The sequence below is a fragment of the Pan paniscus genome, chromosome 10, assembly GCF_029289425.2.
Source record: "Pan paniscus chromosome 10, NHGRI_mPanPan1-v2.0_pri, whole genome shotgun sequence".
NCBI lineage: Eukaryota > Metazoa > Chordata > Mammalia > Primates > Hominidae > Pan > Pan paniscus.
In genome coordinates, this window is record NC_073259.2 from 83,440,378 (window position 1) to 83,460,403 (window position 20,026).

Here is a 20,026-nt window from a genome sequence, read left to right on the forward strand (position 1 = left end):
TAAAAAAAAAAAAAAATGCCTGGAGCGGTGGCTCACGCCTGTAATCCCAACACTTCGGGAGGCCGAGGCGGGCAGATCACTTGAGGTCAGGAGTTCTGACCAGCCTGGCCAACATGGTGAAACCCTGTCCCTACTAAAAATACAAAAATTGCCGAGCGTTGTGGCAGGCGCCTGTAATCCTAGCTACTCCGAAGGCTGAGGCAGGAGAATCGCTTGAACCCGGGAGGCGGAGGTTGCAGTGAGCTGAGATCTCACCACTGTACTCCAGCCTGGGCGATAGAATGAGACTCCGTCTCAAAAAAAAAAAAAAAAACTTTTATCATATAAAGATTGAATTATATGAATTGCTCTTCAACCATTTTTGACCTAGAAAACGCAAGCAGTTTCATAGGATTTAAACTAAACATTTTATTCCCATTTTTATGGGTTTGTAATATTAGAAGATTGTGTCTTAGCTTCGTCCTCTTTGTTGCTTGAACTTTCTTACATTCTTGGATGCTAGGAGCACAGAATCCCTCCCTTCTTTTTCTGAGCTGTTCTGGGGCTGAGTGATTCCTAATTCTAACCTGACATGGTAGTACTAGGAGAAGGCTCAAGACTTAGACTCTTCTCATGTACCAGGTAATGGGCTGTAGTTTTATATCTAATATCAATTTTTAATTTAATATTACAAATAAATCTTCCTCCTTTTTTAAAAAAAGAAAGAACAGTGCAGTCAATGTTAACATTTTCTAACAGCCACTTCAGTTATGTTCCCTTTCTCCATCCCCAGAGAAAATAACCTTTATGAGTTTGATATGAATCATTCTAATACATTTTTTAAGGTTTTGAATATATATGTGATTATCTAGACCAAAAACACAATGTTTGGAGGTTTCTGTCTTATATTTCTATAAGTGGCATTATGTGGAATTTATCATGTTACTTGGTTTTTCATTCAAAACTATACATTTGAGATTTATTCGTTGATATAAATCTAGTTAATTCAGTTTTATTTGCTATGCTATTTATCCCTTAAATGTACTACCTTTTTTACCTATTCCTTTATTGATGGACATTCAGGTTGTTTTAAAAATAAATAAGCATAGCCAGGATATTTTGAAAAATGAGGGTTATTGAACGTATTAGATTTTATAGCATATAATAAAGCCTCACTAAGTAAAATAATACAGTAGTAGTATGTTAAAAGATATACCATTGAAAGATATAGAGTTCAGAAATAACCCAAATATATGAGAGTTTAGTATATGATAAAAGTAGCATCTCAAATCTGTGAGCTATAGATAGACTTTTTAATAAATTGGTGTTGATCGATCTGGGTAGTCATTTGAAAAAGGTAATATTGCTTTATCCATACATCAATATAAATTCCAACTAAGTCAACAATTCCCCACAGACAAGACAACAAAAGTATTGTTGAACTTTGGAGTTTTACTAGCCTGATAGGTAAAATATGATCTGTGATTTTTATTTCTCTTATTATAAGCAAAGCTGTGTATCCTTTCATGTGAATAAGGATCTGTTAGTATCCTTTAATGATTATTTTTCTATTAGTTTTTTTGCCTTTTTTTCTCCCATTATTTATTTGGGAAATGAGCCCTTCGTCTTTGGTATGAGTTGTAATTATTTTCCCAGTTTGTCAGTTTTTTAAATCTACATATGTATTTTTTGCTATTCAGACTTTTTAACAATTTTGTGTAGCTGACTAATCAGTTTTTTAAAATTGCTTCTGGATTTTGTGTCAAAGTCAAAGACCATGCCTACTCCATGTACTACTGGTGTGAAAGCAAAATGATATAGTCCTTGTAGAGAAGAATCTGGCAATACCTACTACATTACAGATGTATTTACTCTTTGGCTCTCTGGTCCCATTTCTGGTATCTATCCTAAGGACATACTGCACAAGAAGGAAATGGTATCCCTAAATGGTTATTCACTGTACCATCATTTAATATTAACAAATTATTGGAAAAATACTCTAATCTCCAGCACTGAGGGTTAACTAAAGTAAGTGTGGTTCATCCACATAAAAGAATACCATACACCTGTGGGGAAAAAAAAAGAACGAGAACGTTTTTTATTTTTTTATTTTTATTTTTTGAGACAGAGTCTCTCTCTGTTGCCCAGACTGGAGTGCAGTGGCGCCATCTCGGCTCGCTGCAACCTCTGCCTCCTGGGTTCATGCCATTCTCCTGCCTCAGCCTCCCGAGTAGCTGGGACTACAGGCACCCGCCACCACGCCCGGCTAATTTTTTTTTGTATTTTTTTTAGTAGAGATAGGTTTTCACCACGTTATAGGATGGTCTCAATCTCCTGACCTCGTGATCCTCCCGTCTCGGCCTCCCAAAGTGCTGGGATTACAGGCGCGAGCCACCGCGCCCGGCCTGAACGTTCTTTATACTAACAACACAATATCTCATGGATCTTGGAAAAGCAAGGTACATTATGATACGTTTTGTATAAGAAAATTTAAAATAATGTATATTTGAATAGAAAATAGTGGACAGATCCACGGAATTAATTAGTTACTTATAGAAGTCCTAGGGGATATAGGATGGTGGAGAGCAAGACAACATGACTTCTCAATGATTTTATGTGATTTTGTTTTTATAAAGTATTAGATATCTGTTCAAAAAAATTATTTTTAAACAAAATGTTCTTTAATGCATGTTGATAATTTCACTGGAGATTATAAGTGATAAAGCATTCATGAAACAAAAAAAATACAGCAAAAAAATGTAATGGCAACAATTTAAAACAATATCCTCAGTAAAATACAGTATTTAGTGTATTAGGGCTAGCATTCCTGAAGTCTGATCTTTGTGTACGATGGCATGAAATGGGCAAACAAAACATCAAAATGGAAGTGAACATAATTTTATATATATATGTGTATTTTTGTTATTTAATCATATGTAATTTTAAACATGGTAATTGAAGTTAAAGATAGTTAAGATAATCATAAAGATTATCATAATGATTTGATGTTGGTGGCTAGCAGATGGGAAAAGTTAGTTGAACTTCCAGATTTACAAAAGAGAAGTGAGCAATAAAAAGAAACTTCATCAAGCCTGCAATATGAGGAGGGAAAAATAGGAAATGACTTTTAAAAAACTGTAAACATAAAATAATATTTTAAAATAAACTAAATATATGTTATAAATATTAGTGAATTTAATTTCTTTATCAATAATTTGCAAAAATATATACCTGAAATGATTGAAAATAAAAATATGAATAAAAATATTTATGAAACTTCCAATTTAAAAAAGAGAAACAATATTATAAAATAATATAGAAATGAAGACTAAAGATAAAAAGAAATACTATGTATTGGGAAAAAAAAGGTATAATCCATGAAGATAAAATAAACGCCTTCGCACTGGCCAAAATAGAAAATATATCAAGTAAAATTTCCTAAAAATACAAAGAAATATTTTTTAAAACAAGATAATTGTGCGATGTTTTCTATACTTCTTTTAAAGTCTTATAAAATAGATTTGACAAGTAAATTATATATAGCAACGAATAAATAATCCTGTCAGTAAGGGATTCTAATATCCATGAAAAACATCTGTTTTATGCTCATAAAGAAAAAAGTAGAAATTTTACATGCTAAATTTCTGACTAGAATGTAATAAAACTAGAAAGTAAGAACAAAAAATGTTGGTTGATAGAATCTTAACTACTTAGGAATTAAGCAACATTCTTCAAATTATCTTCGGATCAAGAACAAAAAACAAAATTTCCCCGAAATATGGGCACAATATCAAAACACATGACATAAATAAAGGAAAAGGCAATTAACTGTAAATGTCATTTTACAGAAACTGACTGACAATAAGTGAACTAAAAAATTCAAAGAAAAGAAACAGAGAGAATAGCTGTATAAGTAAAATTAATGAAAAATAATTTTTTTCTAATAAAACAGCATTCTTATTTGCAAGAACTGGAAAAAAAAATAGACACATTCGTGATAAGCCTCAGGGAATAAAAAGAGAAAACAAATTATTTTAGAAGTGAGAAAAAGATTTATAACCACAGATGGAGATGAGATTGCAAGAAGTGTAAGACAATATTTATTATGTCCAACCATGTTAATAATATTAGGTATCTAGATGAAATCAAGTGTTTTTCTAGCAAAATGTAAGTTGCAAAGTAAATACAGAAAGAAAAAACCCTAACAGCAATGCTTTAGAAGACAGTAGCAAGATGTTGAAGATCTGTTCTTTAAATAGGCCTCAATCTTAGGTAACAATAAAGGTAATTCTGAATAATCTTCAAAGAACAGATAATTTCCAATGATATTAAAGTGTTTCTGTGTGTTTAAAAAATGGAAGATTCAATTCATTTTAGAAATCTAGAATAACAAATCTCCAAATGTGATAAACATAAGGAGAAAAAGGGAAAAAAATGTAGGCCTATTTCATTTATCAATATACATTGGACAGTAAATAGAATAATAATATTCTCTAGTCTCTTAATAATGTTTTCCTTTACTCTTCCTCAGTCACACTGTGTACAACTTATTACTTAAATTTGTTCAGTTTCCAAAATCAGTGTTACGTATATTTTGACGAAGACTCTGAGCCTTCTTGAATAGACCTTGACCTTGGGCCCTGTCCTAAAGCCTACATTGCCCAGTGTTATTGCAAATCACACCTAGCCCAGTTTAGACAGCATCTGTTGCCCTTGATGTCTAATCACTCTGGCCTGCCTTCAGCAAGAATCTTTGTAGTCAGTTTAGCAAGAATCCCCCTACCCTTGATGTCTCCTTTTAGTAATTCTCCATGCACTGACTTCCTCACTCTGTTCCATGGGTATAAATCCCCACTTATCCTTGCTGTATTTGGAATTGAGCCCATTCTCTCTCCTCTAACATGATAGTCTTGCCACCTACCACAATAGCCCTAAATAAAGTCCTCCACTTTGTTAACAAGTGTCATGAACAATTTTTCCTTTAACAGTTATGGTACTGCTGTGACGCCAGTGGTAGCAGATTCATCATTGGATTTCCAAACCTCTCACCCAGGACTCCAAGTGCACCCCTTTGAAGACTTTGTCTTCACTCCTGAATGATTGATTGGGGATCCATTGGTGAGTCTGACTCCTGAGCCAGTGCTCCAGATGACAGTCTGTTGAAGGATGGTGAAGATAGATTTTTTGATTTTTAAGCTTCTGTAAACTCTCTGAAGCTGGATTACAGTTTTAGATTTCTTTGTCTGAAAGGTCCCTTCTAGGCTTGAAATTTATTTTCTGTTCTTTCTTTCAAGTGGGGATTCATTTATCGATCCTGGACTGAAAGTCTTTCTTCCTGGCTCTTTGTTTTGTGGGGAGATTCACTTCCTGAGTCCTAGGCTGGACATTTGTCTTGGCTTCTTATGAGGTCTCCTTGTGGTCTCCATTTGATTCTGCTTCTCTCCTGGGAGCTTTTCAGTTTACTAACCCCCGTCCCGTTTTTGAGCCCCTGGTAACTATACTCCACTAACTATGTCGGCTTCCTTTTTTGTTGGTGTGAATTTAACTAAGGATAATTTGGAACATCAGTGGCCTCTTTGGGAAACTTCAAATCTCTGCAAACTGGCTCCTCTAAGACCCCTCCCTTCCCATCATCTCTGCTCCTCCTTCCTCCTTGTACCACCTTTGATCTTCCCTTCAGTTCCCTTGATATGTCCACCTTCAACCCCCTACCTCCTTCATCCTTCTGTTCACACCAGCCTCTACAGTTACTAGAACGTTAGATCCCCTGCCCCCATTAGAGGCTTTCAAGAAACTCAGGAACCCTCAGAAGCAACTACCTGAGACTAAAAAGGAAAAATAACAAATTGGAAAGAGACTAGATATTTGATCTACCCAGATAGGCTTTGGAAATATCTAAACAACTATTTGATTTTCCCACAGTCTTTCACCTAAAAAGTAGTTCACAGTGTCTGTGAGATTACATATCAAGACAAAGAAAGCCTTAAAGGCTTTTCCATAAATAATGGTAAAAAGCATTAGCTCTCATATTGAGTAGATCACCTTAACTTGTTACTTCTGTTAAAAACATAATTCCAAGTATTTTATATAAATCAGTGAGTTTTCTATTATTGTGTTTCACTTGACTTGTGGCTAAAATTTTAGAATGGACCTATAAGATCTCTATATATGTCTCTCTCTGTGTGTGTATACGTATGTATGTTATGTATATGTGATATTTTCTTACCTTGAGATCATATTACAAATTTAATTTATAAAATCTCTTAAAGGAGGTCTACTAAAATTGCCTTAGAGCTCAACAAGTCTTATATAAATTAAACATTCCTCACACTCTCAGAAAAATACAAACTAATCCACATTCTTTTCAGATTCACTTGACTTGGGTGAATCTTTGCCAAATAAGACTGGTTTAGTAATGTTGGTTTAATAAAACACAGCTGTGTCTTCTGAGTTATCAGAATTAATTATCATACAAGCATATATTTTTATTCTACTTGGGTTTACTAAGTCAAATAAACTTGTGATAGCTACTAGATATTTAAGATTATAAAAATTATACATTCAGCCTAAGAACACATGTACAAATAAAGATATAGTAAAAATGAATTTCTTGATATCTATTACTTTATATGTATCAAGTGAAACAATAAAACAACAAATGTGTATTTAACCCTTTTTAGTTTTTTTGCTGTTGTTATTCTTTTATATTTACCTGACATGCATGTGCCATAAGAATAGTTAACAAGGAAATAACTTGAGATGCTAGGTAGCTTTGTTTAGTGTTATGTCTTACTAAAAATAATTTCCAAAATCTTTTTAGTAACTTACAGTCTTAAAGTTATGTTAGATTAAATTAATAGATATTCATTGATAATTTCTAAGTAAGATAAACTGCTAAAACATACACTTTTAAACATAAGTTTAAGTTTACACACTTAGTTTTTAATACTATGAAGCAGAAAATACCTATAAAAGCTAGTGAGATGGTATATTCATAAAATTTGCTAGTCTACTATAGAATGCTGGTATGTGACAAATAATTCACAGTAATTTACTTCCTAGTTTTTCTCTGTGAAATCAACGGTACTAATGTATACAAACACTTTGTATGAAAAGTTTACAAGGAATGTAGGATATGTTTTTGTCAAGAGAAGGAGAAAGTAATTTTGTCTTAAAATAAAATGACTGGTCAAGATGAGAAAGAAGAAAATTTAGGACAATATATGTGGCAGACTGCCACGATTACTGCTTGAGACCATCACTACAACAGTTACTACGGTTACTGCTTGAGACCGTCATTACAAGACTGAACAGAGGACAAACGCAGAAATGAAAACTTAAACTGTTTTGAAGGAAGGGTAACATGGGGAAGAAGAAGAGGGCTCCCTGCCTCTAGTGAGCAAGGGCAGCCACCCTGAGCTTCCACAGCCCTTTGTATTTATTGGGTAGAATGAGCAGGGAGGAAGAGGTAACAATTGGTCAGCTGCGTAATTGATCACAGGTTCAAATTATTACTAATAGGCTTAAGATGTACCTAATCACAAAAAACACTTATGCCTGGGTCATGACTGCCCTCAGCATTCTTTCTGGGCAGCAGACGCAGTTTGTCAGTTTGCCAACAACCCACTTTCATGAGAACAGTTTGCAGTTTACTCATATAGCCTCTAGTGGTTATATGAGTTGATCATGTCCCTCACTCTTTCGGCCTTCAACAAATATAGAAATATGGATATAGAAAGTTTGAAAAGTCTTGTGAAAAGAAAAATTTATGTTGCATGGTCAAAGCTGGCTAAGACCAAATGGTTTTATTTATAATGGTTTTTTAGAAAACCTTAAATGACATTTAAAATTAAAAGTACACTGATGCAAAACTAGAATTTGATTTTTTCTCTGTAAAAATGACAACATTTACTTAGGTTACTGGTCTGCTCTTAATAAGAAATTGTCAAAAGTTTTTTTTTTTTTTTTTGCTTTTAAAGTAATCGACTTAGAATAAAAAGATTGTGTATCTTAAAATAATTTCCTGTGCTTTATATCAACTTTATTATTTTCCTGATTATTTAAGAAAACCAAGTATTCTCACTTTTAAAAGAGCTAAGGTCTTTTTAAAAAAAAAAATTATGTTACCCCCATAGTTACTTTTGAAATCTTTTGTCATACTGGTTAAATAGATTGCTTAAGTATTGTTTCATAGCTGTCTAAGATCTTATTTAGTCAACTGTTCAAAACTTTCGAAATTTTTTATGACATTGCTTTTCCAAGATCAAATTCTAAATGAAACCTTAATTTTGAACTGAACTTGAAATTTTCCAGAACCCTAGACTATCTCAAAGAATTTGTTCCTTTACTTTGTTTTTTTAAAAAAGTTAAAACTAATTAGACTTATTTAATAGGTTAAATTGCATGAAATGCATTGTCAAATAAGAAGAGAGGTGTTGGGCATGGTGGCTCACACTTGTAATCCCAGCACTTTGGGAGGCTGAGGTGGGAGGATCACTTGAGCCCAGGAGTTTGTGACCAGCTTTGGCAATATGGTGAGACCCTGTCTCTACAAAAAAATAAAAGAATTAGCTGGGTGCGGTGGTGCACACCTGTAATCCCAGCTACTAGGGAGGCTAACAAAGGAGGATCAGTTGAGCCCGGGAGTTTGAGGCTACATTGAGCCACAATCACACTACTGCATTCTAGCCTGGGCAACAGAGCAAGTCCCTATCACAAAAAAAAAAAAAAAGAGAGAGAGAGAAAGAGAGAGAGAGATGCAAATACGAGAGGGGCCTGACAAAGACTCTCTCTCTACTTAACCAAACTTTAGTCAGACTTTCCTGAGCCCTCTCTGGCTAGGCCTGGGATTTAGGCCCTGTCCTATGGCCTGCATCACCCAGTTTTCACAAAAGTCCCACCTAGCCCAGTTTAAGGAGAGTCTCCCACCCTCGATATCTGATTACTCTGAATATCATCTGATCAAAATCTTCATCCCCTACCCTTGAGCTCTACCTGGCCTGACCTGACTACACTGGCCTGTCTTCAGCAAGAATCCTGTTAGATCAATGTAGCAAGAACCCCCTCAAACTTGATGTCTCCTCATAATAATTTTTTATTCATTGACCCCCTCATCCTACTCCATGGCTATAAATCCCCACTTATCCTTGCTGTGTTTGGAGTTGAGCCTCAGATGTCTCCCCTGTTGCAAGTCTTCTAAAGCCTTCATTACTGTGTTAACAAGTGTCATGAATATTTTTTTCTTCAATAATGAAATTTTTCATCTGCAACTTTATATCCTTCAGCTTATTCATTGAGATATTCCCATGTATTGAATGGATGAATAAATAAATGAATGTGTAAAAGCACAAAGGGAAAATTAAAAGACAGAGAGAATAAAATACAAAGTTCCTAAATCTTACAAGTGGTGTGGAACTATAAAACAAAATAAAGGGGAGAAAATTAAGAAATAACAGAAGCAAATTTTCTAGAGCTGAGGAGAGACATAAGTTTTTAGATTAAGATAAATGTCAGGGAAAATTGTGAAATACAATATTTTGTGCACTGTTTATCTTACACATAGAAATTATCTTTTCTATAATTGTCTTTGAGCTAGGCAATTTACAATTTTTAAATTGTAGAAAAGTAATTGTAATATAACTAATTTTGCTCATAGAAATGCAAATTCATTGTGTCTGATGAAATGTAATTGACTATTTCCCTGTGGATAAGACCCAGTTTTTGCATTTATTTGTGAATGGATTTCAGCACTTCTTGACAGCATGTAACCTTGAGAATTCTTTGGATTTTTCTTGAACAAGCTATAATATCTTAGTAGTTCCCTCATTAATTAATCACTTAAAATGATTGACACATATATGAGAGTTATGATTATACCTTCCTTTTAAAATTATTTTTTAATGGAGTCCACCAAATGCTAAGCCCAATTAATGAGAAAAGGCCCATACCTAGACATATTCCAGGGAAATATATTGAAATAAAATCTTAATATCTTCCTGTTACCTATAAGAGAGTACAAATTAGAGTATGGATTCAGCTTTTCTAGCTAAACAAAGAGTAATGGCTAACAAAAATTTTTTGCCTTCTCAAAGCACATTTATCAACCTTGTCTTGACATATTTCATTAAATATCTCATTAACTGCTTCTTGAAACTTTAACCTCTCTTTTCAATTATGATTTTTATTCATAGTTGAATAAAAGAATTTGGAGCTCTTACAATTTATTTGCACATAGTCATGAGAAGTAAAATGCTTATAAACTTAGAATTGGGAATTAGATTTCATGGGTTTAAATCCAGGCTCCACAATTTTACTGTCTATGAGACATTTAATACATTTAAACTACTTAACCTCTTTGTGTTTTAGTTACTTCCTCTGGGCAAACAGAAATAATAATAATAATGCATACCTCCTAGGGTTATTGGAACATTCAGTGAGATAATACATAAAATACACTTAAAATAGTGACTGCTATGTAGTAAGAATGAGGTATGTGAAGTATACGCATAATAAATCAGGTTGAAGTGTAGTCCATGGGACATTGTTTGCAAATAGGAAACAATCTAAAAGTCTATTAATGGTGAAATGGTTACATTTATTATAGGTATCCATGCTGCGGAATACTATGCAGACCATGTAAAAATTAAGCAAATCTAGTTATGTTAATATGGAACTCTTTCTCTACATGAAAACTGAAAGTTAAAGGCCAATAATATTATATATGATACGATCACAATAGTGCAAGGGAAAAAAATCACAAAATACCCATTTAAAACAGCCAAACTTATAGTTAAATGTGTGTATATGTTTGTATATACAGAGATAGAGAGATGTATAAACAGGCAATTTTTTTAATAGTGGTTACCTTAGGGGAAGGGAAGTAGTAGGGAGATATTCTAAAGGTCTGATATGTTTATTTTCTATGTTGTATATATGTGTAATCTATGGGATTCACTAAGAAAACTCTAAGGCAAGCTTGTTCAATCTGTGGCCTTCAGGCTGCATGAGGCCCAGGACAACTTTGAATGCAGCCCAACACACATTTGTAAACTTTCTTAAAAGGTTATGAATTCTTTTGCGATTTTTTTTACTAGGTCATCAGCTATTCTTAGTATTAGTGTATTTTATGTGTGGCCTAAGACAATTCTTCTTCCAATGTGGACCAGGGAAGCCAAATGTTGGACACTCCTGCTCTAAGGAAGTATGAGTATTGATTTTCAGATGTTTACTTTCTGATACACTGTAACATATGTATTTAGTATTTTTGGTTTCACCACTATTTTGTTGATTTTTCTAGTGTGTGGTTTTTGTTCTTGTCCTTCACTAACAGTTAATTTAATGAGTCTCTAAATGATGATAAAAGCACACATTTCTGGTTATTTCCAGATAGCTAGCCAGGGAACAGCATCTTATGCTATTTTCTCATATTTCTGCAACAAACTTTATATGTGCCTTATTTGTTAACACTCACCAACTACTACCATGTGTTAAAAGTTTTTTTTTTGTGTGTGTGTATATATATATATATATACACACACATATATATATTCTCTTTCTGTCTTCTCTTTCTTATTCTCTAATCTTATATATATGTATCGGATCTTATATATATAATATATATGTAATCTGATATATATATAAGGTATATATCTAATCCGATATATATATGTATATCTAATCCGATATATATAAGATGTATATCTAATCTGATATATATAAGATGTATATCTAATCTGATATATATAAGATGTATATCTAATCCGATATATATATAAGATGTATATCTAATCCGATATATGTGGTGTTTATCTAATCTAATATATATAAGATTTATATCTAATCCAATATATATAAGATGTATATCTAATCAGATATATAAAAAATATACATAATTCTAATAAAGCAATGTGAGGACAAAATTTATGCTGACTTAGCATTTTATTCTTGACAATATGATATTTTGCATATAATCATTACTTAATAAATACCTCTTAATATTTTAGATTGTTGTATTTCTGTGTACAAAAAGGCATGAGTTTAAAAATATATACTCTGAGCAGACTATAGGTAAGTGTATTACATACTTCTGAACAGACTACATGTAAGAGTATTATCATTTCCATCATCTAGCATTCTAATATTTTAATTACAAATATATACATAGTCCTTTGTCTCAGGATGTGGTCATTTCATTTTTTATTATCCCATGGAAGTTTTTCCCAGCAGAAATTTCTCAACCACGATGCACAAGTACAAAGTTAGAATTGTTTCCTTTAAATCTAATGATAACTCAAGAAAAAATATTTTAGACTACAAAAAAAAACTTATTTTGTTCTCTTTGCTTTTTGAATATTTTTCAGACTTGGGATGTAGCTTTATCACGGACTGCTAGAGCATGGGGAAAAAAATGTTTGTTTACGCATAATATTTATTTACAAGATGTACAAATGGTCCATCCTAAATTTTATGGTATTGGTGAAAATATGTGGGTCGGCCCTGCAGATGAATTTACTGCAAGTATTGCTATCAGAAGTTGGCATGCAGAGAAGAAAATGTACAATTTTGAAAATGGCAGTTGCTCTGGAGACTGTTCTAATTATATTCAGGTATCTAATTTTTATTTTGTTATTAATTCAAACACTTCTTAATTGATTTATGCCTGGTTTTATTATGTTTCAAATTTGTACATAAACTCAAATAATAAAATTATCACATTTAATAAGATCACAATTTTAATCAATCTTCCTAGTCTTCAAAATGTCTACCATCCCATCTTTTATGTGAACCATACAATTAAAACATTATTTTAAATATAGTAAACCTAATCTCCGTGTTCAAAGATGAAAGGCACTTTCCTAAAAATAATGTACACTGGAAAAGGAGGAAAGAAACCAGTAAATAAAAATACTTTATAAATGATTGACTATAAACATATGTAGAATATGCTTTTGCACATATCAGTACACATACTACTGTATAGCTGATTGTTTAAAACATTTGAAATGCAAATTAATAGTATTATTTCCCTGCCTCTGGTTCAATAATCCACCCTCACACTTTATACTCCAGGAATATTGAAGCACTTTTCATTTCAGGTACATAACCTTTGTTATTTTATACATCACACTGTTTAACAATAATTTATTTATATGTCTGATACTACACTGAGGGCAGGGACCTTACCTTTTCATCCATATATTCTCAACATAACAACACGACGTTATTTAGGTCTGCAATAAATATTTGTTTCAGGAATCAAGAAATTATTGCATGAACTCCCACATTTATTTAAAAGTTATTCAATCAATAGACCCTGATGTCACGTTTTATGTAGAACTTAATACTTTGGAATTTGTTCATGTTGAACTCATGTCTTTCTCTTTCATCCAATCATACTTCAAAAATTTTTTCATCAGTTTTTTTTTCTGATCATTTCTTTCTTCTAGAAACTTATAGTGATTCTCCATTGACTTGCTCATATCAAACCTAGCCTCTTTAATATGACTTTAATACTCAATAAACTAACCAAATCTACTCCCTAACATAGTACTCTGTGTTTTTACTCCTTAATTCTAGTCTCCTAGACCTTTTCGTTTCCTGCATTTGACATGCTTAACTTCACTTTAACTCTTGCAGATACTCTATTCTTTATTCTTTTAATGTATCACCTTTTTAATGTGTCTCTTTATTTCTTTAAGAATCACACTTTTAAAACCACTAAGGCTTGAGAAAAAAGAATGAAACAAGAATGGTTCCTCTTTCTTGCAGAGGTTAACAAAACAAAACAGTACTTTTTGGTTCACTTGGAAGTATTAGAAATATTAAAGTTTTACAGATAATTTCTGGAATGCCTTTGATTATTCCCATCTTTTTCACTCCAATTCAAGATCTGTTTCTCTTTTGTAGGAACCAGCTCTTTTATTTCATTTTTTAATGAAAAGGCCAGATTTTGTTTTATCTTACAATAGAATTTTCTTAACAAAGAGAAGGAGAAATGCCAATAGCATTCAATACTTCTCTACTCTTGTATCATTTTTACTTTTCTATAATTGGATTGTCTCTCTTTTTCTCCCTTTTTTCCACAACTTCCATCTTTTCAAAACTTTTTCTCCTCTTTCTCATCTTCCTCTCTTCCAATAATCTAGAACTTTCCAATTCAACCAGAGGTTGAAAATTGATTCATCAGGCATGACGTCCTTTGGCTCTGAAGCATTATTCTGGATCAACCGTGTTCTCAAACAGTTCTTACAAGCTAAAATTGACAAATGGGATCTAATTAAACTAAAAAGCTTCTGCACAGCAAAAGAAACTACCATCAGAGTGAACAGGCAACCTACAAAATGGGGGAAAATTTTCGCAACCTACGCATCTGACAAGAATCTACAATGAACTCCAACAAATTTACAAGAAAAAAACAACCCCATCGAAAAGTGGGCAAAGGATATGAACAGACACTTCTCAAAAGAAGACATTTATGCAGCCAAAAAACACATGAAAAAATGCTCATCATCACTGGCCGTCAGAGAAATGCAAATCAAAACCACAATGAGATACCATCTCACACCAGTTAGAATGGCGATCATTAAAAAGTCAGGAAACAACAGGTGCTGGAGAGGATGTGGAGAAATAGGAACACTTTTACACTGTTGGTGGGACTGTAAACTAGTTCAACCCTTGTGGAAGTCAGTGTGGCGATTCCTCAGAGATCTAGAACTAGAAATACCATTTGACCCAGCCATCCCATTACTGGGTATATACCCAAAGGATTATAAATCATGCAGCTATAAAGACACATGCACACATATGTTTATTACGGCACTATTCACAATAGCAAAGACTTGGAACCAACCCAAATGTCCAACAACGATAGACCGGATTAAGAAAATGTGGCACATATACACCATGGAATACTATGCAGCCATAAAAAATGATGAGTTCATGTCCTTTGTAGGGACATGGATGAAACTGGAAACCATCATTCTCAGCAAACTATCGCAAGGACAAAAAACCAAACACCGCATGTTCTCACTCATAGGTGGGAATTGAACAATGAGAACACATGGACACAGGAAGGGGAACATCACACTCCGGGGCCTGTTGTGGGGTGAGGGGAGGGGGGAGGGATAGCATTAGGAGATACACCTAATGCTAAATGATGAGTTAATGGGTGCAGCACACCAACATGGCACATATATACATATGTAACAAACCTGCACATTGTGCACATGTACCCTAAGACTTAAAGTATAATAATAATAAAATAAAATTAAAAAAAAAGAATATGTTATTGGTAGAACCTATTAAAGTATTTCTCTAAATATAGTGTTGAAAATGCTGCCCGAACTCCTTGGTAACTCTCTACATGTCTCTAAATGAAAATAGTTTATATTTCTTGAATTGCTTGGTGAAAAGTTCTATGTGAATGGAATATATTATTGTTTATAATATGAAAGTCAATGTTTAAAATTAAATTTTGTGTCTTTCTTGAAAATTTTATTTTAGCTTGTTTGGGACCACTCTTACAAAGTTGGTTGTGCTGTTACTCCATGTTCAAAAATTGGACATATTATACATGCAGCAATTTTCATATGCAACTATGCGCCAGGGTAAGTTACTTAAAATTAATAAAAGAATATAAAAATCAGAATATTTCAAGGTGAGTTTTTCTAACTTTTAATATATTTTTATAAGTGTTTTTTGAACTATAAAATAAATATAATACTTTACATTGAAATATTTTCAATCAATTTTATAATGAAATAAGTCTTAAATTGGACATATTGATTGTACTTATACACTAGCCAAATATTACTTCCTGGAGTAACCTTCACTTTAGTATTATTTCACAATATTTCACTTAATTAGCATAAGACAAATTATTTTCCAAAATAGTTTATTCTAAAATTTATAGTAAAAGTAGAAAGAAAATAAGATGTGTTGAAATTTATTTAGTAAGAATTGTTTCATGAATATGTCAGTTTTGTAACATGAAGAACACTTTTAATTGACCACCTCTTGGAGATTACATTATTAACTGGGACCTGTCTTATACGTATAAGGAATTGTAACATCTCAGAGATTGAAAAGCACTTCAAACATCTTTTAGTCAAGCTATTCATATATGACTATACCGTATACCTGAGTGCCTTCAAATGGTGGAAAATAACTGCATCTCAAAATAGCTTCCATTTCTTGAGAGCTCTTTTGAAAAGTTCCAAGCTTTCTTACAGGTCAATATAATACTATAAATAATATTATTATAACTTCCAAATAAGTTAGAAAACGTTTGAATTAACATCTTAAATAAACAGTAAGAATTGACTGCCTACCAAGATTGAGAAGGAATTTCTGCCAAATAAAATGCTTTGGGACTAAACCAGACAGAAAAATTTAAAAAGCAGTGATTACTGATTGCATTCCCCTGGCTAAGAAAAACAAAAGAACTATGCTGTGCATCAAATTAAACTCAGAAAGCTCTTTCCTGATGAGAAGTCTTGCTAACTTTGAATATAGACATGCAAAATAAGTTTGGAATATAGAGTTGCAAAACATTTTAGGTGTCCTTTCACTCCTACAGACTGGAAGCATTGGGATACCTATTACATGCAGAAACTTTAAAAATTACTACTGATTGGTCTTGCAGATTCAAATGGAATTGTACACTGGGGAGGAGGGGGTTGGTAGAGGTTTTTCTGGGGCACAAATCCTCATTTATTCACTCAGCAAGTATGTACAGGCTCTGTTTTTTCTGCTAACAAGACGCAAAAAGATACCACATTGAGTTTATAGTCTTGGCAGGGAGACAAACACTTTTTAGTAAGTGAACACATAGATAAATAACATTTTAATTAGACAATAAAATATACTGTAAAAAGCAACATTAGTAAATAGAGAATGACTGGTCTAGAAGACAGATAGGGTAGTCATAGAAGAAGGGTGTCATTTGAGCTGAAAACCAGATGTTCCAGGTAGAAGTATGTTCCAGATAGGAACATGTATAAAAATCTCAGAGATTGGAATGAGTTTAACATGTCGGAGAAAGGAATAACTGTGGTTAGATGTAGGAGTTGAGGTGGAGAGTTAGGTGACAGCTAGACCAAATATAATAACATACATTATGTTAAAGATTTTGGAATTTATCCTAAGTAATGACAAAGCCATTGGAAGGTCTTAAGCACAGAGTGACATGATCTCATTTTTGTTTTGAAAAGAACACCTTAACAAAAAGATTACTGTGGCTGTTGGTAGAGAATGAAATATAAGGAAACAAGAGTGTAAAGAGGAAGTACAATTAGGAGGCTGTTTCCTGTAGTACAGGCTACAGACTGATATTTTGGATTAGGGTTTTAGCATGTGGATTGTTTATCAAGTTGGATAATGAATTACCACAAATGTAGTGATTTAAAGCAGCAACATTTATTATCAAACAGTTCTATAGGTCATGAACCCAGGCATATTGTGGCAGGATTGTCTTCCCAGGGTCTCAAAGGCCAAAATCCAGATGTTGACTAAGTATTCACTTGGAGGATTGGCGAAGTACCTGCTTCCAAGCTCATTCAGGCTGTGAGCAGAATTTAGCTCTGTATGGTGATGGGACTCTTGTCCTTGTTTTCTTGCTGGCTCTGAGCCATGTGTTGTCTCTTCTTCTGGAGCTGCCCATGTTTCTTTGACACATGGCCCCACCATCTTCAAGTCAGCCAAGGTATGTCAGAGCATTTTCATGTTTCAAATCTCTGTCTCCTCTTCTGTGACCAGCTAAAGAAAACTCTCTGCTTTTAAAACACGCATAGGATGAGTCAAGGCCAACCTAGATAATGTCAATATTTTAAGGTCAGTGGTGCCTTATAATATAATTATGGAAGTAAAATTCATCATATTCACTCTCCTGAGAATTATTCATGGCATGTACCTGAGGAGTGGAGGATCTTGTGATTCATCTTAGAATTCTGCCTACCATAGAATGGAAATGGTGAGGAAAGGTCAGTTTCTGGGTATATTATGAAGGTGGAGCTAATAATACAAGCCGATTGGCTTGAGTTTAGGGATAAATTGAATAAAATAATCAAGCAACACTATGCCTATGTGTTTAGTCTAAAAAACTGGGTGGATGGTGATTTCATTAACTTAGAGAAGATCAAAAGATATGTTTTCTATTTGGGTATATTAGATAGAAAAATAAATGTAGGAAATGTGAATGAATCATGAGAAGCAGATAGCCATATGAAAGTATGTGGTTGTTTTCTAAGTAGACGAAGCTTCTGGTATAAAGGCCCTGAAGTGGAAGTCACAGTGAATTAGATCAGCATGTGGGAGAGTGAATATGGAGACAATTTAAGAACTAAGTCCTGGGGCACTACGCTATTTTAAACTAAGGCAAAAGAGCTAGTAAAGGAGAATGAAGAGAGGTTAATGAGGTATGAGGGAAACCAAAAACCTGCTGGTAAGGTACTTGGAAGTCAAGTGAAGAACATGAGCTAAGAAGCCCAAACTGGTTAACTCTATGAGATGCTGCTGAGAGAATGAGAAATTGAGGAAGGAGAACTGACAGTTCCATTAGATGAGATGAAGGTATTTGGTGACCTTAATAAGAATAGTGAGTACAGGGGTCTCAGATGACTACAGTGATAAGATGAAGCTACCAGTTGTTGAAATTACCCTTTTTTTCTTGCTACTCTCTTATTGCACAAGATTCTTTGCAATATATATATATTCTTTGTCTTGAAATTTGCTAACCATTTTTCCTTTGATACAAATATTGGCAAGTCTACCTTGAAGGATCTAGATTGGAACAGTTATCAGTCAACTCAGTCCAATTCTTATTTGATTATGTACCTAAAATAGGCAATCACATTATCTCTCTTAAGGATAGTTGGTAGAAAAATCAATCCATTACAATATTATAAAATACTGGGTAGAAATGAATGTAAAATAACCAAATTGAAAATTAAAAGGTATAGTGGGATGAATGGTGCCCCCCCTACCAACGTTATGTTTGGGTCCTAATTTCCAGAACCTGTCAATATTACTTAAATGGCAAAAGTGTGAATATTACCTAATATGGCAAAGATGTGGTTAATATAAGGATCTTGAGAGGAGCTTATTCTAGATTATTTGGGTGAGGGCTAAATGCAATCACATGTATACTTGTAAGAGATGGAGAGGAGGATTTGCATAAGACACACAGAAGAGGAGGCAGTGTGACCACAGCAGAAGCAGCTACAGTGATGCATCCACAAGCCAAGGAGCTAAGGCCACCAGAAGCTGGAAAAATCAAGGAACAGATTCTTAAGAGCCTTTGAAGGGAGCACAGCCCTGCCAACACCTTGATTTTGGACTTTGGGCCTCCAGAACAGTGAGAGAATAAATTAATGTTGTTTTAGCCACCAAATTTGTGGTAATTTGTTAATATAGTTACATAAAATTAATGCAGAATGGAAGAATAAAACAGACCTGGCCATGCATACTGAAAATAACAAGTCAAAGCAACCTTGAAAATTTTTCTCAGAAACACAAAGGTGAAGAATAGAGGTCAAAATATATATGAAAAAATAAAGGAAATATGTATGGCATATAAATCTACAAATTGGTGTTTCTAAAGAATAGAGAAGAGCCAAGGAAAGAGAAATAATAAAGAAAAGAAAATGTTCCTAATCTACGAAGATATCTGTATAAAGATTAGAATACTTTATAATGTATCAGAAAAAAACTGAAACAATATTTACATATAATTATTTACAAGTCCTTATTTTTCATTTTCAAAGATAAACACACATTTTAAGTACAATTTTAAAAAGTAAAATAAAACAATATTAATTCGATTACTCTAAAACTTAAATATTAGAAAGGACACAAGGATGACCATAAGAATTTATGCTTCATTGATAGGTAATGTTATTAACCGAGCTAGGAAAAGATATAGAGTGGAGGGAAAATAACTTTTATTTTTAGGCATGTTGGATCTGCAGTTGACTACAGGACCTTTCATTTAGTTAAATATAATTTTGTTGTAAGTGTGCCAAAGACATTGCACATTACATTTTATGTAATG

At 33.3% G+C, this 20,026-nt stretch overlaps 1 protein-coding gene across 2 annotated transcripts in view; it reads left to right on the forward strand.

Moving 5' to 3' along the window:
• Positions 1–20,026, forward strand: part of GLIPR1L2 (GLIPR1 like 2) — a 41,590-nt gene that overhangs the window by 6,966 nt on the left and 14,598 nt on the right. For both annotated transcript variants that reach the window (XM_055095918.2, XM_003832893.4), the window contains exons 2-3: positions 12,339–12,584; positions 15,481–15,584. In XM_055095918.2, coding sequence (XP_054951893.1) covers positions 12,339–12,584; positions 15,481–15,584 — 350 coding nt within the window. The remainder of the gene's footprint in view (positions 1–12,338; positions 12,585–15,480; positions 15,585–20,026) is intronic.